The 27,924-nt window shown below is 39.3% G+C and overlaps 1 protein-coding gene across 1 annotated transcript in view; it reads right to left on the bottom strand.

Annotated features, from left to right (window-relative positions):
* The window catches only part of LOC139742611 (ubiquitin carboxyl-terminal hydrolase 22-like), a 36,237-nt gene extending 15,725 nt beyond the window's left edge, over positions 1–20,512 (bottom strand). Inside the window, exons 1-5 of the mRNA XM_071653136.1 lie at positions 20,081–20,512; positions 17,612–17,744; positions 14,313–14,426; positions 7,273–7,377; positions 4,718–4,890 (exon numbers count right to left, since the gene is read on the bottom strand). Of these exons, the coding sequence (XP_071509237.1) occupies positions 4,718–4,890; positions 7,273–7,377; positions 14,313–14,426; positions 17,612–17,744; positions 20,081–20,200 (645 nt within the window). The 5' untranslated portion in view covers positions 20,201–20,512. The remainder of the gene's footprint in view (positions 1–4,717; positions 4,891–7,272; positions 7,378–14,312; positions 14,427–17,611; positions 17,745–20,080) is intronic.
* Between the last annotated feature and the right edge of the window lie 7,412 nt (positions 20,513–27,924).

Here is a 27,924-nt window from a genome sequence, read left to right as displayed (position 1 = left end):
AGTTGATTGCGCAAGACATCATCGAACCTGTAGAACATTCAACACAGTGGGTTAGCCCAGTAGTGATCGTGCCTAAACCAAATGGAGACATAAGACTGTGTGTTGATATGAGGATGGCCAATGAAGCTATCATTCGAGAACGACACCCCATACCAACAGTAGAGGAGGTACTTCAGGAGCTTACGACCAGTCAGGTGTTCTCGAAAATTGATCTGAAATGGGGCTACCATCAATTAGAACTGGACCCTGAATCGAGGGATGTGACAACGTTCGTGACACATTGCGGATTGTACCGATACAAGAGACTATCTTTTGGCATCAACGCAGCTCCTGAAATCTATCAGTACGAGATTCATCGAGTGATCCAAGGCATTCCGGGAGTTGCAAATATTTCCGATGACATCATAGTCCATGCGGCTACACAGGAAGAGCATGACAGACGATTGAAGCTTGTGCTATCCAAACTACAGGCAGCAGGCCTCACTGTGAATGGAGACAAGTGTCAATTTGGTGTCTCAGAGATGGATTTCATGGGACACAGGCTCACCCGAGAAGGACTGAACCCAGCTGATGCCAAGGTGAAAGCTGTTGCAGATGCACGTGAACCCCAGAATGCAACAGAGATGAGAAGCTTTTTGGGATTGGTCAATTATTGTGCGAAGTTTATCCCCAACTTTGCGACACTGGCAGAACCACTGAGGAAGCTAACCAGGAAAGGTGTACCATTCCATTTTGGCCCTGAGTAGAAGGAAGCATTCGCAGCCCTGAAACAAAGTCTGACTAATGCTGATACTCTTGGGTATTATGATCCAGATGCACCAACCAAAGTCATAGCGGACGCTAGCCCTGTTGGTTTAGGAGCCGTGTTGGTCCAGACCCATGATGAGGGACCAAGAATCATCGCCTATGCCAGCAGATCTTTGACGGACGTCGAAAGGAGGTATTCTCAGACAGAGAAAGAAGCACTAGGACTTGTGTGGGCCTGCGAGAGATTTCATGCATACTTGTATGGCATTGAATTTGAACTCATTACAGACCATAAACCATTGGAAGTGATCTACGCAGCCAGGTCTAAACCGTGTGCTAGGATAGAACGATGGGTGCTCAGATTGCAACCATACAAGTACAGAGTAGTCCACATTGCTGGGAAAGCAAACATTGCTGATCCGCTGTCCAGATTGTTGAAAGATGGACGTCCACAATCAGAGTCAGAACTGGGGACAGAAGCAGAGAGTTTCGTACGCTTTGTAGCTATCCAGTCAACGCCGGGAGCTGTGACAACGAGAGAGGTTGAGAGAGAATCCGAACATGACCCAGAACTCATGGAAATTCGAGAATGTATCCAAAGAGGACAATGGGACAAGTGCACGCACAAGGCATATGTTCCCATTAGAGATGAACTTTGTTGCATTGGGCAGTGTGTGTTGAGGGGAAGTAGACTGGTGATACCACAGAAACTGAGACCAAAGATTGTATCACTAGCTCATGAAGGACACCTAGGTATTGTTGGCACCAAGCAGAACCTCAGGAGCAAGGTATGGTGGCCAGGTTGTGATAAAGATGCAGAGAAATTCGTCAAAACGTGCCATGGGTGTCAACTCACAAGTAGAAGTAACCCTCCAGAGCCGATCAGAAGTACGCAACTGCCGACAGGACCGTGGATTGATGTAGCTGTTGATTTTCTCGGACCTTTGCCAACTGGCGAGTCAATCATGGTAGTGGTAGATTACTACAGCAGATACTATGAGTATGCAGTGATGAAGTCAACGACCAGTGAAAAAACGATACAAGCATTGGCAGAGATCTTTGCGAGACATGGATTGCCTGTTACGCTGTATTCTGACAATGGTCCACAGTTTATCTCAGAGACATTTGCTGAATATATGAGGACCACAGGCATCCACCATCACAAAGTAACTCCTAAATGGCCGCAAGCCAACGGAGAAGTGGAGAGACAAAATCAGTCTATCGAAAAACGACTCCGCATCGCTCATGCTGAAGGGCAGAACTGGAGAGAAGCGTTGTTGTCCTATGTAGCTGTCTATCGGGCAACCCCTCATGCAACCACGGGAAAGAGTCCAGCAGAAGTTCTCTTCGGGAGAAAAATCCGAACGAAAATGCCTGAACTGAACGAAATGAGAGATGACCAGGAGATGAGAGACTACGATGCTGAAAAGAAGGGAGCAGCAAAGCTGTATGCAGACTCGAGGCGTGGGGCCAGGTATTCAGACATCGTGCCTGGAGATGATGTTCTTGTGAGGCGAGAGAGTGGTGGTAAGCTAGACACACCTTATTACCATCAACCCTACACCGTGGTATCCAGAAGTGGCAGTATGGTGACAGTCAGGTCTCCAGCCGGGGTCCTGTACAAAAGAAACGTGTCTGGTGTCAAAAAGTACCAGTCCAGAGTGACACCGAGTGACGTGGCTGCGAATCCAGTACGAGCTGCTCAACCTGAGGGACCAGACGATGTTCCAGAGGTAGTTACCAGCCTTCCTGATGACGTGGCCAGAGTTCCAGAAACACCAGAGGTTGCAGCTAGCAGTGTTTCCAGTGCTGAGGGTGAGCAACCGAATCGCGACAGTGCCATCGCAGGACGGCCGAGACGAGACAGGAAACCACCTAAGCGATATGAAGATTTTGTGCGATATTTCTAATTGTGTTCGCGTTATCATGAAAGCGACAGTTTGTGATAGTTTGTGTTCGCGTTATCATGAAAGCGACAGTTTGTTATAGTTTCAAATGAGTTTCAGTGAAAAGTGCATTGATTCAGTGGAAGCGCAGTAATGATACACGCCAAGGAAAAGCGGAATCATCAGTGGAAATGTGCTGTTATTGTGTGTTAAAAAAACAAACAAACAAACAAACAAACAAAATAGAGAAATGATGTAAAAGGGTGTACGCCGAACGCTGCCCTTATGAAAACGCAGTGAATGCGTATGATGTGTGTGTCAAGAAGGAGACCATCGCGAAGTCTGAGAAAGAGACCATCGCGAATTTTGAGAAAGAGACCATCGCGAATTCCGAGAAAGAAACTGTTGTGAAGTTGTGCTATGATTTCTTGGATCATCGCTGTTTGTTGGTGTTAAGCGTTATAAGAATAAAGAAAACTGTGAGCTGAACATTTATCTTATATGTGACGCGGTTTGACTTCGGACCATCAATAGCAGCAATCACCAATCAAATATTTCATGCAGGAAGAGAACTGATAGCAGGAACAATTGAACAGTGACTCTGATAAAGACACTATAAAGTGCATGCATGAGTGTTGTAAGAATGGTGTAATACAACAGAAAGTACATGCCTGAGTGTTGTCAGAATTGCATAATACAACAGAAAGTGTATGACTGTTAGTGTTGTAAGAATTGCATAATACATCAGAATGTACAACATGATTGTAGGTGTTGTAAGAGTTGTATTATCACTTTTGGTCAAATATTTGGTATCAAATGTGGAGGAAAAACACACACAAAAGCAGTGGGATTTCAGTATGTGGTTATAACACAACAAAAGAAAAGAAATGAGTATGAAAAAAAACAACAACAAAGGTAATGTGTTTAAAAAAAAAAGGGAAAGAAAGATGTGGGTGTAAACTGTAAAGTTCAAATGTTTACATGTTGCATATATGAAGTGAGCATTGTATTAGTGCAACTACATAACAATGTTGAGCTACCATATTACATGTGTGGTTATAACATGGTTATATGATATTTTATGAAGAAGGAATTTAAAGTTGTTTTGTTGGTTTGGAAGGCAGAACAACAATGCTATTGAGAGTGTTCACATGCAGTGTAAGTGTTTGCAAAGTGTTCACAGTTAAACATACAGATGTATGGACGGACATGCGTCTAGAGAAGTGTTTGCATTTAAGTGTTTGCATTTAGACATACAGATGTATGAACATGCGTATAGAGAATGAACGCATACATGTAATATATGTTATTGTTAGATGCCAGTTTGATCATAACATTTTGGTGCAGTTAATGACAGGCAAGTTCCCACTCGTGTACATGGGAATATCAATTCAAACAGAAAGAAACACTGCAATGTATTACGTTTGGTAATTGTCAACGTATATCCATACAAGATATACACTGTAAACATTTAATGCCTACAGTTGAAGTTGTATAACAGACATGAAAACCAGAGTACACAGATTCATACACTCAGAGTGAAAGGTTGAGACTCGCATGGATGTAAACTTTATTTCCGGTAAAAGGAGGGATGTCATGGTAATGAATATGCATGAGATACATGTATATGCAGATGAGTGTGACGTATTAACCTGACCCCAGGTCAGATCGCATGTGCGCGATGTAAGCAAGCGCTCAGGGGTTGGAACAATATGGATACTGGCAATAAATACGTGCCGATGTTGAACTGGTAAATCATGTGTTGATGGTGCTGTTATTTTCACATTTCGGGCCACAAATGTGACAGTGTCATATGCATTTCAGTTTCACGGCTTGCACCCGATGTCAGCTGAACAAGTCTGAAAAGGAGCTGGTGTACAGCTGAGAAATGGAACTCTCTAGCAAGGTACAATGTATAACCTAATCTCCAACTTGACTTCTTTGGGTTTTTTTGTTGACAAAATGAAGGAGGCATTTAACAATGGATGAGCTCTGACTGGTTTTAAATGCATCCCACATGTCCACTACACCTGAGAATCTTGACCAGTGTCAAAAACCCAGTGATATCAATGCTGCATACTCACCTCTTGAAATACCCTGGTCATTTCACACACTAGACACTGGTCCCGGTTCTGTTCCCCCGTGCAGTGGTGCTTGTCGGAGAGGAAGAAATCCCTGAGGAGTGGAGTATGGGTCAGGGCTTGCACGATGCAGTTCATGAAGCATGTGTTGCCCAAGTTGATTAATCCCCTAAGACCTGAAATAGTGAGAGGAAAGCAGAGATCTTTATTGCCTCTCAATACATGGGGGAAGTACCATAAAACTTCATGTCCATAAAATTAAACTGCAGGCTGTAGCAAAATTTTTGTCAAAGTTTTCTATGATTTTTCTCTGCCCAGTCAGAGCATTCCAGTAATTACAGGACACCTTGTTCAAGTTGACCTTGACAAATAGAGCACCCTGGCAAATCAGACATAACATAACGATATATGCTTCATCAAACAACTAGAAATGTTGCTATGGCGACTGGTATGCCTCCGCCATAATGCATGGTAGGTGTATAGTACAATGTATTCACAATGTGTGATGACAGTTTTACATAACTGGCAAAATATTGAAATGGCAGGTTTGTCTAATGTGTTGAATGTTCACTTTCCTTGAACTAGGTTTGCTAATTGTCTAAGAGTGCAGGTACATGTATTTGGGGATTTGAGGATTTTTACTTGACTTTTGACCCTTTTATATGTTTATGCATAATTGAGTAATTTCAAGGAATGAAGAAAAAATGTAATTTCAGTATAAAATAGATTTTTTTTTTTTTTTTTGCATTTTAGCCTCGCCTTTGACCCTGAACCTTTGACATTTTGATCTTTGACCTTTGGGCAGGAAAATCCCCAGAGAATCTCCATTAGGTAATACATAGTAAGTTTCAAAATCCTGCAAGCATTGCATGGATGAGAGAAATAGTGAAATTTTGAGGGGTTGACCTTGAACTTTGACCCATGACCCCTAAATTCCCTTGATAATCCCTGCCAGTCAGTACATGCATATGTATCAAGTTCCATGAAGATACCTTGGCGATACATTAGCTAGATATGGAAAAAAAGTGAAATTTTAACTTTTTCACCTGACCTTTGACATTTTGACCTTTGACCTCATGACCTGAAACTCTCTCTGGGGAATCTTTATTCAGTTGTTCATGTCTACACTAAGTTCAAAGAAAATACCTTCAGGCATTGCATAGATATGGGGGAAATAACAAAATTTTTAGCATTTGACCATGATCTTTTAGCCTTTGACCTATTGCCAATTTCACTCAAAAACTACTTGCTTAATTGTCCCATCATACGTCATCCATGGACCAAGTTTGGTGAAAGCTGCTTCATGCAGTCTTGAGTTATCGCGTAAAAAGATAAATTTAAGGATTTGACCTCTGGCCGATTTCACTCAAAAACTTATCAAGTAATTGCCCCATCATACATCATCCTCAGACAAAGTTTGGTGAAATCTGCTTGATCCAGTCTTGAGTTATCGCATAAACGGATACAATTTCATGATTTGACCTTGACCTTTGATCTTGGCCTCTGGCCGATTTCACCCAAAATCTACTCAAGTTAATTGCCCCATCATACTTTATACTTGGACAAAGTTTGGTAAAATTCCACTCAATATTACTCGAGTTATTGCATAAACGAATGAGGATGGACAACCTGAAAACATAATGCCTCCGGCACCCTTCGGGCGGAGGCATAAAAATTATATGAAATGGTAAAGTTAAACATATTTTCACAGAATAATCATACTGGTTGCAAAATATCTGAGGTGATAATGTCATCAACCCAAAATGTTCCCTTGGTTTGTGCATAAATGTCACAAATTCCATGTTTTTGGTTGTAATTTAGAAATTACAACTCTTACCCCACAAAAAGTCATGTTATTTCTAGGTTATTCCAACTATTTGACCTCACTTTATTCACTGAAACCAAATTGAATGTGGTATGGAATTGAACTTATAATATGAGTCACACAGTCTTCCACATTTCTTTTTCCACATTCACATTCTCACTTCTTCAATGTAATGGACATATACTCTTTATCTATTAACATTCTGACCAAAGCGTTGGTCAGAATCATGACATCAATTGTAACTTCTGTAGTTTGTATAATTTTGTGAATAGATAGGATTTTAACGATTTTGTTTTTTTCTATACAGAGTATTGATATTTCATATGGCTGTGCAAAGCACTAGATTTAACTACCATTATGACTAATTTATGGATTCTCTATTTTCACATGTATCTCTATATAAAGCATAATATCTTTATGTCAGATCAAAAATGGTATTATCAGTATGCATGTAACAACATTTTGTAACTTAAAATCATTGCAACTACCACAGTCGTGACAAACCAGTTTTGAACTTTACTTGTTGTCATGACATCCGTCTGTCAATGTCTGAAAAATTGATATACCTGTATAGCTGTTGCTATGGTAGTGATAATTACATAATTATTGAAATGAACTGGGGTCCTGCACCTGGAGTACCTTGCTACGATTTGAGACAGACTTTATTATAGTAGCTGCAAGCAATGGATGTTATACTACTGATTAGACAGAACCATGGAGTTCAAATACCAACCTATGGTGGAGCTCCCAGAGACCTTCTTTCTCTTTGGGTTCCTGCGTAAGAGCTCAATCTCATAACCTGTGGCTTCCCATACAGAGAAACCTTGTACACTAGAACCTAGATAGAAAAATCGAGAAAAAAAAAAGGCAAAACAGAAGAGAAGAAAAGAGTAACAGAGTGAAGGTTTGTCATACTTTATGGCTGCATGCTAAACAGGATTGTCCATTCATGTGTAAACAGCAAAGGGCACTGCTCACTACCAAATACACACAAGAATGATTCATACTGCAAACATTCAACAGAGAGGTGTATGCCATAACACACAAATGCAATACATGTTTTTTGCACCAAGAGTACTTCCTTGAATCATAATCTCAGTAACCCATATCATTCGTGCATGTTTTTAACAGCCTTTGTCCTGTCTTTCAATGCCATGGTGCTGCAATGGTATCCTGGTTTCACATTTCATGTGAAATATGATTTCTTCTTGTATGGAAAGCTTTTGACTCACAGAAAAGAGAAAATGCTAATTTGCTACTTGCTTTTAAGCAATGTTTTACCACATAAATTGTACTGTATTCTCTGGGGATGGCCCCTCAAATACAGTCTTGTCAGGAGCACAAAGTCACTCAGAGAAGAAATGGAATCTGTTGCATATCAGTCTCTCTTACCATATTGGATATATATACCAATATGCCAGCAAAAGATGTATCAAAACATTGGAAGGTTCCAAAAAATGACAGCCATAGGCTGTGTGGTAGACTACCATGAGATGTCTCTATCAGCCCTCATAAAGCATTAAGTAATTCAATGACATACCCTTAATCATGTGATACTCATTCATCTCATTTTGACATCACTATATGACTAGCAAGAACACCTCAAACACATTTCAGCATGATTTGTCCTTACCCATATGCCCTATGTCTACAGCTCTGTTGATGTGACTGCTAGAAATATACCATATTTTATCCATTTATGGTCTATAGATCCATAATGTGTCATTGGGTACACATTTGTAGAATGGACTGTCATTCAGTTTCACATAGAAACTTCTCATACCTATTATACAAATACTTTTAACTGGAATGGTGGCAAGCTTCTTAGTTAAATAAACAACGAGTGTGGCAATACTGGCTGGATGGTTTGAGTGTTATGCTACTGTCACACCTTTTCGTATTCGGATTGCATGCTGGTGTTTATCACCATTTGTTGTGTGTTGCCCTAACAGACATATGCAGTCATACCCAATAAAACACAATGATACATGCTTACTACATACTCTGTATGCAGACAAGTGCAAATAGTCCAGTCAAAATAGGGTTTCACCCACCACTAATTGCAACAGTACGAATTCCACTGCAGTGCAACTTGTTATGGGCTCCTAAACACCACACTAAAAGTCCCAAGAAATCCAATGGGGTAAAGTGGCTAAATTTGCATAATATGCAAATTAGCTCCCATAATGATAAAAATACAGTGTTTCCATGAAAACTATGCTTCTAGGTTTCAGATTGGAAAACCGAAAGTGTTTTAACGTATGTTTACAATGTCAGCTAGTGCGATGCAAACATTTCCATGGACATGATCTGGGCCTCATTTGCATAATATGCAAATTAGCTCCCCATAATGATAAAAATACAGTGTTTCCATGAAAACTATGCTTCTAGGTTTCAGATTGAAACACCGAAAGTGTTGAAACTTATGTTTTCAATGTCAGTTAGTGCGATGCAAACATGTCTATGTACATATTCTGGGCCTCATTTGCATAATATGCAAATTAGCTCCAATAATGACAAAAATACAGTGTTTCCATGAAAACTATGCTTCTAGGTTTCAGATTGGAACGCCCAAAGTGTTGAAACATATGTTTGCAATGTAAGTTAGTGCGATGCAAACATTTCCATGTACATATTCTGGGCCTCATTTGCATAATATGCAAATTAGCTCCAATAATGATTAAAATACAGTGTTTCCATGAAAACTATGCTTCTAGGTTTCAGATTGGAACACCGAAAGTGTTGAAACATATGTTTGCAATGTCACTTAGTGCGATGCAAACAATTCCATGAACATAATCTGGGCCTCATTTGCATAATATGCAAAGGGTACCGAGCCAACGGAATATTCAAATGCACCAAAGTGCCCGATATGAGCATATCAAGAGTGTTCAAATGTGACATGTCAGTTTCTCTTCACCAAAAACAAACTTTTCAGCATTAGAAACCTAGCATGAATAATTTTAAGCGAATAATAGTTTGTTATCAGAAAGATAATGATAGCTTATCCATTAATTACGTATAGAATCAAATAATATAAACAACTGTCAACATCTATAACTTGTCCAATTTTGTAATTAATGAACTCTATTTGGAGAGGTGCTTATTCGAATCTGGATGATTCAGCTCTTGCACCCTTGAGGGTTTTGAGATATTGAAGATAGCACAGTCAAAGGAAACTCTGTGGGTAGTGACCAAAGTTACCCCTATCGATCATATCCCCACGGCCATTTGCAAAACATGCATCAACCAACGCGATTTCCGTTGTTCTAAGCGTACAAGATTTTTTTTTAAAGTCGTTTGGCCGTCTAGCAAAGACTATTTCCATGAAAGTATATCTTTAAAAAGTGGTGCACATGAGTCAAAGCGACTCGGAGGGAGGTACCCGAATTTATCCCTATACCCTCACAGCCCGGTACAAAACACAGTATATACACATGAATACACCCTCTATAACGTCCTTTTCGTTTCATTTCCATTAAATTTCAGTGGAAGTTATAGAAGAATTATTGTTCTACAATATCTCAAGGGCAATTCCGCAGTTAGTAACGTTACATTTGAACAAATTTAGATATTTGTTTTTACTACTAAATTACAATTTATTCATTTCAAGCCAAAATTATGTCAAAAACATGTTAATCATTCCCAGGTTTATGATACAGAAAAGAATGAATACAATCCAAGAAATAATAGCATTGCTATGGCAACTTAAAGGGCTGGTTAGTAACGTTACGAAAAAAGGACATGACAAAAAAATCAATGTCTTGTAACAAAAAGTGTGCAAAAATTCAAGTTACTTCAAACAAAGTTTTGCATTAAAACCAATTTCAATTATTACAAATGTTCACACAATGTTTTTTAGCAGTTCGACCAATAATTTCTTAGCTAGACCCCCAAAAGCATGGTTAGTAACGTTACGGTTAGTAACATTACATTTGTCCGGAGAAATTCCGCAGGTCATTTCACCCTTTTGTAATTGACAAAATGTCACATGACTTCTGGAGTATTTAAATGTATTTATCTTTTACCCTTTAGCAAAACTTTGAGGAAAAAATTTCAAAGGAACCCACTGTAATTTGCATTGAAGTGAATTTCAGCATCCCCAGTCCCACATGTACATTTTAAATGATGGTTTTAGATCTCGCGAAATCAATCAATACGAAAGATAAAATCTACTGAATTTGAAAGACCTTAATAATTGGTGAACATCCGTGGCATTAGTTGATACCTAGATTAAAGAGTAATATAAAGAGGCACATTTCTTTCATCCATGTCATGTCCACCTAACTGCGGAATTGCCCATAAGATGAAAAGGTGAAATCCTAAAGGCAATGAAAAACATGCAGTATATACAACAGCGAAAAAAATGTTCCATGGGTACATGCCTCTGAAAAGTTCTTCCGCCTGTCTAGCACATACTCTTTTATTTTCGTAAAATGCAATTCAGGTAATACAGGAGACGTTGCTTTACAATATCTATATTGTCAAAAAGTTGGACATTCAAACGCAAGCCCTTGGGAAGTGCCCAAATCACCCATACCTTGACCTTCGTAGTCCCAAAACAGGTTAACAAAACATGCATTATATGCCAAAGCAAATTCAGTTGTACATGCACGTAGAAAGTCGTTTTGCCGGGTTGTAAATAAAAACACTTTACTTTTCATGATTTTTGAATGGTAGAGACACTGCTTTACAATATTCATATAGTCAAAGGGGTGCACACTCAAAGGCCACCGAGTGGGATGTGTTCAAATCATCCAACCCCCAGGGCAATATAGGAAACATGCATACTCATTTAGCACGAATATGTTCCAATTTTCCAACGGTTGTACAGCAAGTGCCCTATTGTTTTCAAGAAATGCAATATAATTAAAAGAAGAAAAAATTGCTCTACCTTAACTTTATTGTCAAAAGGGTGAACATTTCAAAGCAATCCCTTGGGAAGTGTTCAAAATTACACCTCCTCTCAAGCCCCGTAATTACAACACACGGATACTATGAACGCAAATACTGACGTTCTTTGGTACATGGTTTTAGAAGTAGTTCCGGCAATACAGCTACATACTTTTATATCGATGAATGTCGTGGAAATGATAGAAGAAGCATTGCTTCACAATATCTATTCAGTGAGAGGATGCACATTAAATTCCAATCCTGTGGGATGTGCCCCAAAGTACCCCACCCTCACGGCAATATAGAAAACATCGAATATCATTAACGCGAATATACTATATGTTCCAAACGTACATGTTTCAAACTTCGATCATGCCATGCAGCATGGGCACTTTTGTTTTCAAAAATACATTGCAGTTAATAGAGGAGACATCCCTTAACGATATCCATATTCTCAAAAGGGTGAACATTAAAGGACAATCCCTTGGGAATGGTCCAAAATTACACCTACGCTCACGCACCCTCAAGACAAAACACAGATATTAGCAACGCAAACACCGTTGTTCTAGCGTGGATGGTTTTAAAAGTAGTCCCGGCAATACAGCGAATACACTATTTATCAATGAAAAGTCATGGAAATGATAGAAGAGGCTGAACCTTACCAGATCTATACAGTGAAGAGGATGCACATTAAATGGTAACCCTGTGGGATGTGCCAAAAATATTCAACCCTCACGGCAACTTAGAAAACATATAATATCATAAAACGCGAATATATATTTTCCAAACGTACATGTTTTCAAAATTCCATCGTGCTGAATAGCAAAGGCACCTTTGTTTCCAAGAAATGCAACTAATTAATGGAGGAAACATTGCTCTACAATAACTATATTGTCAAAAGGGTGAACATTCAAAAGTAATCCCTTGGGAAGTGTCCAAATTCACATCTAGCTCACGCCGCCTTATTACAAAACACAGATATTAGCAACGCAAATACCGTTGTTCTAGCATGAATGGTTGTAAAAGTAGTTCCGGCAATATATCAAATACAATTTTCATCGATGACAAGTTATGAAAATGATAGAAGAAACTTAAATTTACAAGATCTATACACTTAAGAGGGTGCGCATCAAACGGCAACCCTGTGGGATGTGCCAAAAATACTCCACCCTCACGGCAATATAGAAAACATATAATATCATATAACGCGAATATATATATGTTCCAAACGTACATGTTTTCGAAATTCCATCGTGCCGTATAGCAAAGGCACTTTTGTTTCCCAAAAAAATGCAACTAATTAGTAGAGGAAACATTGCTCTACAATAACTACATTGTCAAAAAGGTGGACATCCAAAGGTAATCCCTGGGGAGGTGTCTAAATTTACACCTACGCTCACGCCCTTTATGACAATATACGGATATCAGCAACGCAAATGCAGTTGTTCTAGCGTGAATGGTTTTAAATGTAGGTCCAGCAATACAGTAAATACACTCTTATATAAATGAAAAGTCATGAATATGATAGAAGAAGATTTGCTTTACAAGATCTACACAATAAAAAGGGTGCTTATTGAAGGGCGACCCTGTGGCGTGTGCCCCCGAAATGCCCTTTATCCTCTTGGCAATATGGAAAACATAATATCATATAACGCGAATATATATGTTCCAAAAGTACATACTGTCAAAATTCGATCGTGCCTTACAGCAAGGGTATTTTTGTTTTCAAGAAATGCAATGTAATCAATACAGGAGACATTGCTTTACAATACTTATATAGTTAAAAGTGATGCACATTTAAAGCGGCCCCTTGGGAGGCGCCCAAAGTTACCCCCTCAACCTCGCGTCCCCATATGCAAAACGTGCATTATGCCAACGTGAGTACTGTTGTTATGAATGTACTCTTACAGTTACCGCTAATTTGCATTTTATGTAAATTATTTTTGTACGACCAATTCGAAAAGGCATCTATCGTGTTCATTGACCTACAAAATATAGGTTTATACATTTAAATCTTTAAAATTGGATAACGGGAAGCTGAGATCTGTCAATTTCCTCTCATTTCAGGTGCTAATTTGCATATTATGCAAATTTTACTATTTTGCCCCGCTGGATTTTTTGGGACTTTTAGTATGGTGTTCAGGAGGCCTCAACGACTTGCTCTGCAGTAAAATTCCTACTGTTGCAATTAGTGGTGGGTTACCCCCTAAAAATCGCTAGATTGACTGGACTAAAAGGCCTGTGCTAGTCGCTCGCTTAGCAAGCGCAAGGGCAAATCGCTTACGAGCACATACGAGTGGGAAACAGTGTGTGTGAGCAACATCGAGAAATGAGCGAGCGACAATGAGTGGTTTACTGCAGTCATTGCTGGATGAGAAGACTACTATGGTGTACGATGTCACATGCGTACAATATAAGGAAAATAAAAAGAGAATTTCACAAAACTTTACTTTTTGAATAAAGTGCACATTTCTTCGACTTGTTACTGACGTATGTTAAGGGTAATATTATTCCCCCTGCCTTCTGAAAGAGAGAAGTTGAGTGTCCATTCGTTATGCAAGAAAAATGGAAATATGTTGAATTTTCTTTATTCTTTCTTTATCATCGTTGTACACATGTGATGTCACAAGCTATATTAGTCTTTCCATCCAGAGCAGAAATTTTGAAAATTCATAACTTTTGAACGGATTGTCCAATTTTCCTCAAACTCTCCTGATATGTTCTACTAATATTGCTGCATTCACTCAACCCACATGTCTATAAAGGTGAACTTGTCCTTTAAGAGTCATAAAATAAAAACACTTGCCATATACCAAATCAATATTACAGTAAGAGGGTGGAATATTAGCAATGCATATGATTTTAATTCAACAGGCTTACCATGGAATTTTGAACATCTCAATCTCTCTTCTTGTGTTATCTGTTCAAACTCTGAGTCGTAAACGTAGTCCGCACAGGCAAAGCAGAATACAGTTCCATGTGTCATATCAATGGCTGAACATTCAAAAGAAAATGACACAAATTGCAGTCCTTATTAAGAAGAATTGTACTTCTCATAAAGTAACCAACTCTTGAACCAAAGACATATATTTCATAAACAAAAACCTGTTAAACCCTATCACTCATTTCTACTCTTAAGCATATAGAAATCTGTCAAAGTTTTCAGACAGGCAGAACTCACAAAATTCTTTGATATTTGCTCATCATAATACAAATACAACAGGAGCTAGAAAAACCATGAAAGGTAGTACAGAGAAAATTTTCACATGCATTATATGTAGGAGTTTTATACAGTCATAGAGTGGACATATTCATTTATTAATCATTTTCACTTTATTCAGGATGCATTTTATCACAGTACAGAAAACAGTTCAGGGATTTACAATACAGTATGTTACGAACTTTGTACAAGATGGCGAGCTCTGCTAAAATGAACAGTTACATTAAAGGGACTGTACAGTACTGGTTGAGGTGGGGATTGAGGTTTATAACATTCCTAAGTGAGATAATGAGAAGCCTCTTATGAAATATGAGAGACCATGTAATTTTAAGAATGATTCAACGTTTATTTGATGAAAATTGGTTTTCATATGGCTGAGATATTAAAAAAAGTGATAATAATAAAAGGCAACAGGCCACGCCTTTTATTATGATCTCTTTGTTTCACATTGTTTTTGGATATCTCAGCCATTTCAAAACCAATTTTCATCAAATGAACTTTTGATATCCCTCAGAATTGCATGCTCTTTGACATTTCACAGAGTGGTTTCTGAATATCTCGCAAAACGTTAAAAGTTAAATCCTCACCTCAACCAGAACTGTACAGTCCCTAAATAGGAACTTTTCAATTTAGTGGTTACCTTGAGTATCACAAGTTCAATTTCCATGCACTCTTATAGACCATCAACAGGAAGAATGCAGCAAACTTAAGGGGCTTCTATTGGGGCAAGGTGTTCATATGTATATTGTATCACATTGGCAATAAAACCTGCCAAGTTTGTAGAAAATTTGATGATGCATTTTCAAAAACAAGTTCAATATGTGGAAAATGGCCCCCAATTCGGTCCTGGTCCCAGTGGGGCCATCCGTGGAATTGCCTCAAACAAACTTCAAAGTACACACACAAGTGTAAATTGTATTTACTCAGAGCACTTATGGTTTTATTGAAGATTTTTTTTTTAACAGGTTGTCTAATGGGGGGGGGGGGGGGGGGCAGCCCCCTGGGAGCCCAGGAGGCATGTGGCAATTTGTACAAATTTTCTATCACCCTATTGATACCTGGCAAGTTTGATGACAAATGTGAAAATTGCCCCCATCCCAACAGGGGTACCTCTAGAGCTGACATGAACAAACTTGGAAACTGCACTCACAAACATACTTACAGCATTTTAACTTCATCACTTCTGGTTCTAGAAATGATGATTTTTCACCATTCTTTAATTTTAGGGGGCTCCCATGTGGGGGCATGGTGCCCATTTGTACAAATACATCATCCTAGCATAGCAATGTGTAATACCTGCTAAGTTTTGTGAAAATTTAACCATGTGTTTTCATGAAGGTGAAAATGTGAAAACTGGCCCCTAGTTTGGTCCCCCTATCCCACATACAGGGGGCATCCCAAGATCTATAATGAAAACACTTGGCAATACAGTCACCAATATACTTACCGGTACCAATAGCACTAACTTAGCTCTACCATTTCAGGTTCTACAAAAGAATATTTTACAAAGATTTCATAATTTTGGGGCATTGGGGGCCCCTGCTACCCCTGCTATTTCATTGTACTCATGGTTCCCCCCCCCCCCCAAATTTGCCCATTTGGACCAATTGAGATCCTGGCACCCTTGGGATACTACCTGCCAAAGTTGGTGAAAATCTGTCCGGGTTTTCTAGAAGCTGAACATGTAAAAAGAGTATGCATGCCACTGGACATTGGACGATGGATGATCACAGTAGTTCACTTGAGCCTTTGGCTCACGTGAGCTTAATAGGAAGGGATATGAAGTACGCGTAGTCACAGTGACAGATATTGAGATATTGTAAGCATTTGTACTCTGTATAAGTGCGACCAATAGGTCTTAATAACATTTACACTGTCAAAATTAATTTTTGCTGTGGCATCTGAGCCAACATATAAACTCTTATACTATCAACCTTCAATACATATCCTCCTTTTTCACCTTTGTGTGTATGAGTGTGTGTGTTCTTTTTCTTGAATTACATTTCTACAAGGAAGCTCAATATAAACTAAACTATTTGATTGTCTTGAGGCCCGTAATAGTGGTGTTAGTATGATCTACCACTTGATCACCCCTAATCAGGTTGTGACCTTTGTGACTTGCCATATTGCTCTGGACTTCAAACCTTAGTACATGTATGTCCCCGTATGAAACATTCATATTTTATTTACCATTAAGTAATTGAAATTTGACTTTTGATGAATTTCTTTTCTGCCAGTTACAAATAGCTGAGGGAATGTGGTTGCCATCACAGAGTGTAAGACTGATTCTTGCATCAGGTAAATATCAGTATCTACTATCATTTTATTTCCCTCCATCTAATGACTTCAAAGTCTGTGATGCTACCACCACAGTAAAATCAGGAGAAGCCACATAAAGGACTAAAACGAGAGTAAGGGATTCATATTCAAGAGATTCAAGTACTGCTAATGAGACAACACTAGAAAAATTACCAAAATTTAATTTCATGAAGACATCAATGATCATAGATCTTTTTGCATGCAATTTCAGACCGGAAACTTACTTAGAAAAACATTTGTTCAGAAAATCATGGATAAATCATGCTTCATACACCTGAAATTCTTGTTTTAATCTACAATGTATCTGAAACATCCTTTTTGATACAGCTTAGTATACATGACTTGGAGCAAATAATAATGGTTTTGTTACAATTTTGTTTTTCTTTTCAGAAGTATTTAACAATTAAAAGTAGAATAGAGCTAGTTTGTCAAAATTTGCATGAAAAAGACTATTTTGACTAAGGACGATTTCCATGATTGCTATGAATTAAAATTGGTGGCCATTAGGTTGCATTTTATCGCTCATGAATATAATTCCTCCGTCACAAGGGTCATAACACACATGAACCATTGCAGCTTACATACTTCCTTTTATCTTAAACAAATTCCAGCACATTGTACCAATCTACAATGAAATCACCTAGGTTATGTTGGGTTGTTCTGGCATGTTCATGGATGTGTCCCATGGTGTAGCAGCCAAAAAACACACAGTGCAAACATGAATGTAGACGCTGGTTACACTTATGGCAGACATGACAGCTGCCAGCTCGAGCCTGAGAATGAAAATTTGAAACAAAGGGAAGGGAAGAAAAAAAGAAAGATGATTACATAATACATTAACAGAAAACACATAAAATTATGCATGATCAGGACTTGAAGACCCTGAAGCACAGGGATTCATGGAGCGAGAAGGCTGCTCCAGTTTGGATATAATTCCCCGTAACAAATTGTGTACAGCTTTATCACTGATCTCTGTGTAAGTACAAACACAGAATCTCGCAGAATCTCGATTGGAGTTGACCGTTACCAATGAGCATACGCTTTGATGCACATATTTGCCGACTGGTGCTATGTGTGGTTTTCGTATGTACCCTGATGGGCGGTGAATGAATTGGACCACCCATGAATCCCCATGCTACCAAGTCTTTATAATGAGTGGGTGCAAAGGCACATTTCAAGACCATGAAGGCAGAAACCGTCAATGGCAAATTGGTAGATCCACAACTCAGTGCATGCTTACTCAAGTAAGCTGCAAGTGCATGGCTGATTTGCAGCTCCTGTTCTAATCTGCCGATGGCCGATACAATGTGACTCAATAAAGAAATAGGCTGCCTGCAAAAATTCTAGGACCATCAAGGTGTGATTTACAGGGTACTGTAGTCTGCTTTTACTTATAGTATAAGTAGCAGCAGAAGAGAAGTAGGCTTTGCTCACCTACACAGTCCCATAATTCAGAGATTACTGTCATGCTTATGAGCCCAGCTAACCAAGTCTTATGATTCATTTTTGTTATTTCCAAATAGACAAACATTTTAGTAAATGACATTACTTTGTAGAAGTAGGGGCACTTTATGATTGATCTTCCCATCTGTTTTGATAATTTTCTCATGATTGTTGATAGGCCCTGCACTGTACCCATATGTTCTCAGTCTGTAACATCATGGATGTGAAGCATCCCACGATCAGTCCCAATATAGTCCCTTATAAATCTATTAAATGTGTGCACTAGGCTAGGGCAAATTGGGAGTGGTAAATAGTTAGCAATAGAAATATCATTGTGGAGTAATCAAGAGAAGTGCTCTGCCCCAGGATACCTTCAACTGTACCACATTAGCACAGTGTAAGCAAGTGGTGCAGGATATTCAACTCCGCTAGAAGGGAATGGGGTGGTTTTAGCTGCACTGTAGAAAATATAGTTATTTTAACCTGCATTGTACATAAACACGTCCACACCATGCCTGCCAACAGTACAATACACCGAAGATAGACTGTACTGAACGGGAAGAGGATGAAGGAGATACTATCGATCATGAGACTCCTCCATCCTAGCTCTCACGGCTCTGTTGCATATTCCGAGTGTCCCTACACTGTTTAAGACATAACAAGGATCAAAGACGAAAGTGCACATGATAAGACAGGTGCACAAAGGAAAACTTATATGGTTTTCCTTTAACACCCCTTGGGTAAAAATACGTTGTATCATTGATAAAATTCATGATGCCACATATTGCCACCCAAGGGGTGTCATGAACACATTCAGTTATCACATATTACTTTCCATTGCCATAGACCTTGTTTGGCTACTGAACACTGAGTGCATCACTACATTTAGGATTTACTAAAAATTGAAATTCACGAGGACATTTGAGGGGTATGTCTGCTTGGCAGGTCATATGCATTTTTCCTTCTAAAAACTTTGACTGTTATCAAGTACTAAAAATGGGGATTTAAACCAGTTTATCCAATCTATTTTTCCTACATTCTATCCATCAATACCAACAATCCATCGTAATGATTATCTCAGCTTATGAAAATGAAATACGCTAACATAACATTCTCCCACTACCTTTCAGACTCCTCATGACTATACGAGTCAAAACTTGTTGCGTCTTAAGGAACATTAGGGCCTACTTATAATTTTCTATTATATGCTCTATTTGACTATTTGCAATTTTGTAGGGGTTAAGATTAGCTACTTGTTTCCTAATCACATATTCAAAGCACTGACATCTATATAATACTGAGTCCCCATAATAGAAGGCACTCCAATCCAGAAGTCCAAATGCCAAGGAAGAGATTTCACTAATTTGAACTCTTTTTATATAGGATGTGGAGAACGCTTTTAAAACTCACGACAACCTTCAGACAAGAAATATAATTGTACCATCCACCATAGTAATGATCAAATTCCTAAGCTTGCAAATGTGATGTTGATTCAAGACATCTGTTGCAAGTTGAATGCGTAGTATTCATGACGGAGTGGGCAAGATTCCGGTGGAGCGAACAAAGGGAAAGGAAGGGAAAGGTAGTGTCGGTTATCTGAAAGCTGGACAAAGGTAACGGGTCAACTGCACCAAACGATACATCGACACTGATGGAATCTGCTCACTTTTCTCTTGATGTTTTCTACGGAGCTACATGACACAAAGTAAGCTTGTATGATCCTAAACGGATGTGTCCCCTTGCTCTCCTTGAAAGCGGCAACATGCGGGCAACCTGATAAGCTCATCCTTCGCCCGGGCTGCCCGGTTACGGGCCCGGCAGCGACTACCTCTCAGCTCCCTCCCTTCAGTCTTCGTGTTCCAGCGGGGAACTCGCCGCGTGTAAAAGTTGGGCTCTCGGTTAACGAAGACAATCGAGTCACAAAGTAAACACCTCGATACAGTGACACAAAGGTTACCGATAACAACGCCGAGGCCTACATCGTGATCTTCAGCTCTCTGGTTAATAAGAATTGCGATGTGACGTCTATGTGTAGCTTCTTTCCCAACAAGCGCGAGTGTTTTTGAACTCTTCTCGACTCCCTTGTTTTGAAATAGCGTTTCCCTTGTATGTACGCGATAAGTACGCACAGTAGTTCTCGTTACCACCAGCCCAGGAGACGGGGCTGCGACATATATTGTAGTTATCGTTGGTCTTGGTTGGATAGAACGAATGATTTGCGATACACATGTAATAGAGCGCTTTACATTAGGTTCAGTGAGTCGATTAGTGCAGGTGCTGGCATGGTTGTTGCCAACGCGCAATCGCAGTACCCCTATTCGTGATATTTTGACTTCCGGATTGGGTCAAAAACAGAAGGAACATCTGTATCGTGCGGATTGCACACAGAAGATGAATGTATTGTGAATTTTTCATGGACCCATGCAGTATCGGTGACGAAGACATCACCGCTATCATAATCCCACCACACATCAAGTTAAATAGCATCATTGACCAATTAAACACCATTTGCTGCCCCAGCATCTTAGATGACTGACCCTGGCGTCAGTAACACAACTGACAGTAGGCCTATACCTCTAATCGAGTGAAATTTGCATCCTAAATGGTGTAAAAGATCATCCTAAATGGCGCCACTACGGACGTCAGATACCCTAATTGGCGTACTAGATGACAAGTATATTGGGCCCCCTGAATGGCGTTTTGAATGAATCATATTATATATAATTTAGTCTATCCCTCTGTGTTATACTGTAGATAAATTAGCACAAATTAATATTGTAGTAATTTGTCAATTGTGTACCCTAACAAACAAAGAATTAAACACAATGGTCAAAGTTATCAAACCTTCAAAGAACACTTGCAAGCGTTAGAAAATATATTTTTTTAATTCATTTGAATAAAAAAGTGCTAATCGAAGGTTTCGAAAATATCTACTTATTTCTTGAAAACGTTGATTTGCCTATATACGACACCTATAGTGCTATCATAGGCGCAGGCCCGTCTGAAACGTGGTCGATTGAAACTCCAACGTCAGGCTCAATGGGATCAGTGGCACCTTGCTTTAAAGGACAAGTCCACCTTCATATACATTAGGATTGAGAGAATGCAGCAATATTAGTAGAACACGTCAGTGAAAGTTTGAGGAAAATCGGACAAGTAACGAATATTTTAAGTATCTGCGCAGTCACTGCTGGAAGCGAAGACTACTACAGTGTATGATGTCACATGCATACAACTATACAAGGAAAATAAAAAGAGAATTTCACAAAGCTCTACTTTTTGAATAAAGTACTTATTTCTTCGACTTGCTACTGACGTATGTTAAGGGTAATATTATTCCCCATGTCTTCTGAAAGAGAGAAGTCAAGTGTTCTTTTGTTATGCGAGAAAAATGGAAATAATTTTTTATGTTGAATTTTCTTTATTCTTTCTTTATATCGTTGTACTCATGTGACATCACAAACTTACTTAGTCTTTTCATCCAGCCGTGACTGAGCAGAAACTTCAAAAATTCATAACTTTTGAACGGATTGTCCGATTTTCCTCAAACTCTCACTGATGTGTTCTACTAATATTGATGCATTCACTCAACCCGCATGTCTATGAAGGTGAACTTGTCCTTTAAATGGTTTGAAAATCACCTTTCGGATCGGAGGATTGTCGCCCTGAATAATACCCAAATAAAATCATAATGGTAATATGGATCTCCACTTCTTTGTATGTAATAATGTAGTAGATATGTTCCTTTAGCTATTGTATTTTTCAGTGATCTTGATTTAAGTCAGTATAATAAAAGCAATCATCCCAGGGGTATCGTTCCGTTTTAATGATGGTGGGTGGGACTTGGAGTGCTAATATCTGCGCGAGGGAGCGGGGGAGGGTGGTGTATCCCCCTCCCATCACACGAGGAAGATTTTGCATTTCCAGACCTGAAATTCAGCGATCTGGTGCACACTTTTGGTGAAACTTTGGACTTTTTCCTATCAAAAAAACAAGTAAGAAAAAGAAATATTCATAGATAATTGAATGACTAAATCGTGGTATCTCAGCTCTTGCCCCGCCTGTGCGACATCACTGTGAAGGCCTATAATAGTGGGGCCTATCACTGTCGCGATGTATAGCCAGGATTCTTGGGGGGGGGGGGGGAGTGTGTGGGAGGGGGGTTTCCCCCTCCCACGGTGAGAACTTTTTGCATTTTGATGTTGTAAATGGTGCAATTTGATGCTTTTTTTACGGGTTTTATCAAATTGAAACAGTCCCACATGTTTAAAGTAGCAGTACATTTTAATAGATTATTATTGAACAATTTTGCCTGTAAAATCATATCATTAAAATAAACATCTTGTATTAATTACACTGAAAATCATGAACGCGATCGAGCCCGACGAGCGGAGCGAGCGGGGGGGGGGGGGGTGGGGGATGTTGATGTTGATGTTGATGTTGTAAATGGTGTAATGTTATGCATGTTTGCGTGTTTTATCGATTTGAAACAGTCCCACTTGTTTAAGGTAGCAGTATACTTTGATGAAGATTATACATTGAACAATTTGACTATAAAATGGTATCTTAAATAAACTTCTTGTATAGGCCCTATTAATTCTTACACTGACTATCATGAACGCGACCGAAGCCGAGCGAGCGGAGCGAGTGGGGGGGGGGGGGGGGGGGGGGGGAGGGGGCGCGGAGGCAGGGGGTGTCCACCCTCCCACTGTGAGAATTTTTGCATTTTGATGTTAACACATGGTGCAATTTGATGCATGTTTTTGCACGTTTTTTCTACTTGGAACAGTCCCACTCGTTTAAGGTATAGGCCTATATAAAAGGACGTCGATTATTATTAAACAATTTGGCTGTAAAATGGTATTATTTAAATAAACTTCTTGTATTAATTCTCACACTGAACATCATGAACGCGACCGAATCCGAGCAAGCGGAGCGAGCGAGGGGGTGGGGACGGGTGTGGGAGGGGGTGTTCCCCCTCCCACGGTGAGAACTTTTTGCATTTTGATGTTGTAAATGGTGCAATTTGATGCATGTTTTTGCGTGTTTATCTACTTGACAGAGTCCCACTTGTTAAAGGTAGCAATATATTTTGATCTCGATTATTATCAAGCAATTTGCCTTTTAAATGGCATCATTTAGATAAACTTTTGTATTTATTCTTACACTGAATATCATGAACGCGACCGAACCCGAGAGAGCGGAGGGGGGGGGGGGGGGGTGGGGATGGGGGTGGGAGGGAATGTTCCCCCTCCCACGGTGAGAACTTTTTGCATTTTGATGTTGTAAATGGTGCAGTGTTATGCATGTTTGCGTGTTTTATCGATTTGAAATAGTCCCACTTTTTATGGTAGCAGTATATTTTGATGTAGATTACATTGAATAATTTGGCTATAAAATGGTATCATTCAAATAAACTAACTTGTAGGCCCTACATTATTCTTACACTGACTATCATGAACGCGACCGAAGCCGAGCGAGCGGAGCGAGTGGGGGTGGGAGGGGTGTCCCCCCTTCCACGGTGAGAATTTCTTTTATTCTGACGTTGTAAATGGTGCGATTTTATGCATGTTTACGTGTTTTATCGATTTGAAACAGTCCCACTTGTTTAAGGTATAGTATATTTTGATGTAGATTACACTGAACAATTTGCCTATAAAATGGTATAATTTGAATAAACTTGTATTAATTCTTACAATGAATATCATGAACGCTGTCTGTTAAGCAATTATTAAACAGAAAAAGCAAGCACACGAGGGTGTAGATCCGGGGCATTTCTCCTTCCGCACGAAGGTGATTATAGCATTTTCAGACCTGAAATTCAGCGATCTGGTGCAAACTTTTTGGTGCCCCCCCCCCCCCCAAAAAAAATAATAATAATAATGAAATAAATATGGCTTTTTCAGGAAAGTGTTAAAATCACGGAATTTAGCACTTATTCCGAGTTTGCGTCATCTGTGTGTATGTACAAAGTCTATTGAGGTATAGAACTTATAGGGGGAGGGTGTGGGAGGGGGATTTCCCCTGAACGGGGAGGGTATGGAAGGGGGTATAGGCCTATCCCCCCTCTCACGCGAGGGAGATTTTGTATTTTCAGAATTGAAATTCAGCCATCCTTGGGTGAAATATTAAGACAAAAAAGTAAGAAAATTTCCACAACTCGGGAGTTACGAGGAGGAGCAAAATGATATGTTTGTCCCCAATACTTTTCTGGGGGAACCATCCCCCCCCCCCTTCGATGCAGTCAAAAGTGTACAAAGTCTATCGAAAGGGACCTAGTAGTGGAGCTTTTGCATGTTTATGATTGCAATTCAACGGTCTGGTGCATAGTTCTGGCGGTATTTGGACAATTTTTCATAGAGAAAGTTCGAGATTTGTCTTCATCTCAGGAATTGCTTGGGGGACATAATAATGACTTGTCTGCCCCAACATTTCGGTAGGAGCGGGGCAAAAAAAAAAAAAACAATGCTCCTCCTCCCCCCCCCCCCCTTCCCCGAAATAGAATCGACGCCCTGATCATCCCTAGCTGTGTATGCCCATAGATGTATCCTGACTGAGTCATCAGAGTCATCATCGTTTCAGGAATGTTTCAGGAAATGGAGGGGGGTTAAATTATGGCGGTATAGTTTTTTGTTATTGTTTGTTTGTTTGTATTCGTACATAATTTGCAGATGGTCCCGAGTTGCTCGCGTCATAGCATGTTTACATGTAGGCCTATACTATTTGACGTTGTCAACGTCTGGACCATACCTTATGTCGATATTACTTTCTTCGCGAGCAAGCGCTATAGAAAATAATGAATACATAATTATCCAACAAGATAGAATACTGTTCAGCTCTGTTCTTATACCTCTCTGAAGGTGGGCGTACGAACTCGCAATATGCCAAAATTGATACAATTACTTTTCTGCTTCCTCCAATTTTTTTTCTTCAAATTTCAGGGGAGGGGGGTGATTGTACAGGCCATTCCCCTCCTCCATTTCAGGGGGATGCATACCCTCCATTCCCCCCCCCCCCCCCCCGGATTTACGTCCATGATAACATAAAAGGGCATGTGATCAATCAATAATACAGAGCGTATACTTGGGCCTGGATATTGATGCTGAACTTATAAATGGGATGTATGTTGACCACTAAACGTCTTGTGTCAAAAGGTTGATTTCTTTTCTCCGTCGTTTAACGACAATTTTTCTGTAGAAACATCTAAATTTGATGTATTGAGCAGATACTCTACTTCATCTATTATGGCAGACATTATATTTCAATCTGCACGTGAACAACTTCTTAACCAAATGCAGAAACTTCAAATTAGAGCGGGGAATCATCTTAAAAATAAAACCACAATCTCATTTTTTCTCTATTTATCCATGCATGAAATATTACAATGGGAAACTCTGAAATCTCGCCAAATTCTCTACGTTCAAATTATGATGTTTGAAGTTCTTAGCAATTTAACACCCAATATTCTGCAAGAAAAATATACTCATGTTTTGATAACAGTTACCATTTACAACATAATAATCTTTCTTTGCTCAAACCTCGAACAATGGTTGTAAACCACATTTTATTTAATAGAGGTCATAAAGTTACATAATAGTCTTCCCACCCATATTCGTAACTGCCCATTGACACTTGCCTTATTTAAGCGATCACTTTTAGAATGAATTAGATTTATTGTGTATTTTATAAATAATTCAAGATCCTTATGTACAATATTTGTATTACTGATAATTAATATCAAACATATTAAGGCCTCTATAGGATAATAGGATAACGTTGACATCCTTTTATTATTACAAGACGATATACGTCTCCGCCCTTCCTGCCCGTTTTTTGTTTTTGTTTTTTTTTTTTTAGCGGCACTATAATAGTGTCGCTGAATATGGGTTATCAAGCCGTCTTATCTCATCATCTATACTGTCTTTGTTATTATTGTTTATGCTCTTTGATTGAAGCCTTACTTTTAGCTTTCAGTGTTATTCATTTTCTCGTATTTGCATATGCACACGTATTATTGTATTTCTTTATACGCTGGATATTTTCAAAGTCATTGTTTTTATGACGGAAATGAAAACAAACAAACAATTAGATAAGCTTTCTGATTATGATGTTGTAGTTAACAACAGATCAAACAAAACAGGTGGTTGAGCAGCTGTATAATGCCCCCCCCCCCCCATTCATTTATGATTATATACGCTATCAAGGAAGAATAAAATAATATGAATGATGCCTATGTATATACACGGAATCAATATGTATTGAATTTTCGGTTCAAAAAGGCAAAACATTCTGCTTGGGGTGATATGCAAACCACCCCATGCAGTTGTAATGATTTTATGGAAATTACGAACAACATGAATATATCAAAACTGTTCATTTCAAAACAAGTATTGCATCATCGTGAGGAATTTCAATACAGTGTATAAATTTATTGTCTAGAGGGCTTTTTACACTAAATTTTGTGTTTCTTAACCCCGGACTTTCTCTGACCCAGGACTATCGTTAGTCCCGTACCAATTTTTTCAGCTTTTTACACTGGCCAATTAGTCCCGTACTATCTCTTGTCCGGGGCTAAGGAGAAAACTGACCTTTTTACACTCGTATTTCTTAGCCCCGGACTTTCCAAACCACATGAATATTCATAATTACGCTGTGTACTGTACACCATAGGCGCCGGAAGTGGGGGGGGGGGGGGCAGGGGGGGGGGGGGCGGCCGCCCCCCCCATCCAAAAAGTGGGGGGGGGGGGCAAAACGCATTTTTGCCCCCCCCAAAAAAAAAGCCCCCTCAAAAAAAAATGATAATAATAATGCTAATAAAATAAATGAATAAACAAAGAAAATAAAATAAATATGTATATATATATGAATAAAAGGGGAAAAATATGGCTACAAACGGCAGCTTTTGGACTGTAAAATGTCAAAATTTTCAAGCTCGCTCGCTTCTCTCGCTCGCATCCAGCAGTTCAGCCCGGTGCGCCTCCCCCTTAATTTCTAAAGTGAAAAACATAGCTACGACGGCAGTTGTTGGACTCTAGAATGTCAAAATTTTCAAGCTCGCTCGCTTCGCTCGCTCGCATTGAATCGTTATGCCATTCTCCTAATGTTGCTGACAGTAATTGCCAGTAGTTACGCCCGATGCCCCCACCCCTTAATTTCCCAAGCGAAAGATAAATATAGCTACAAACGGGAGTTTGGGGACTGTAAAATGTCAAAATTTTCAAGCTCGCTCGCTTCGCTCGCTCGCATTGAATCGTTATGCCACTCTCCTAATGTTGCTGCCAGTAATTGCCAGCAGTTGCCTCCGATGCCCCCCCCCCTTAATTTCCAAAGCGAAAGATATAGCTACAAACGGGAGTTTTGGGACTGTAAAATGTCAAAATTCTCAAGCTCGCTCGCATTGAATCGTTATGCCATTCTCCCAATGTTACTGCCAGTAATTGCCAGCAGTTGCGCCCGATGCGCCGCCCCATTAATTTCCAAAGTGAAAGATAAAGCTACGAACCCCAGTTT

This window comes from Diadema antillarum, unplaced genomic scaffold, assembly GCF_040938485.1.
Source record: "Diadema antillarum isolate AM-2024a unplaced genomic scaffold, OU_Dant_1.0 seq00001009_RagTag, whole genome shotgun sequence".
NCBI classification, from domain to species: domain Eukaryota; kingdom Metazoa; phylum Echinodermata; class Echinoidea; order Diadematoida; family Diadematidae; genus Diadema; species Diadema antillarum.
Note: the sequence above shows the minus strand (reverse complement) of the source record. Positions and strands in the feature narration are given on the sequence as shown.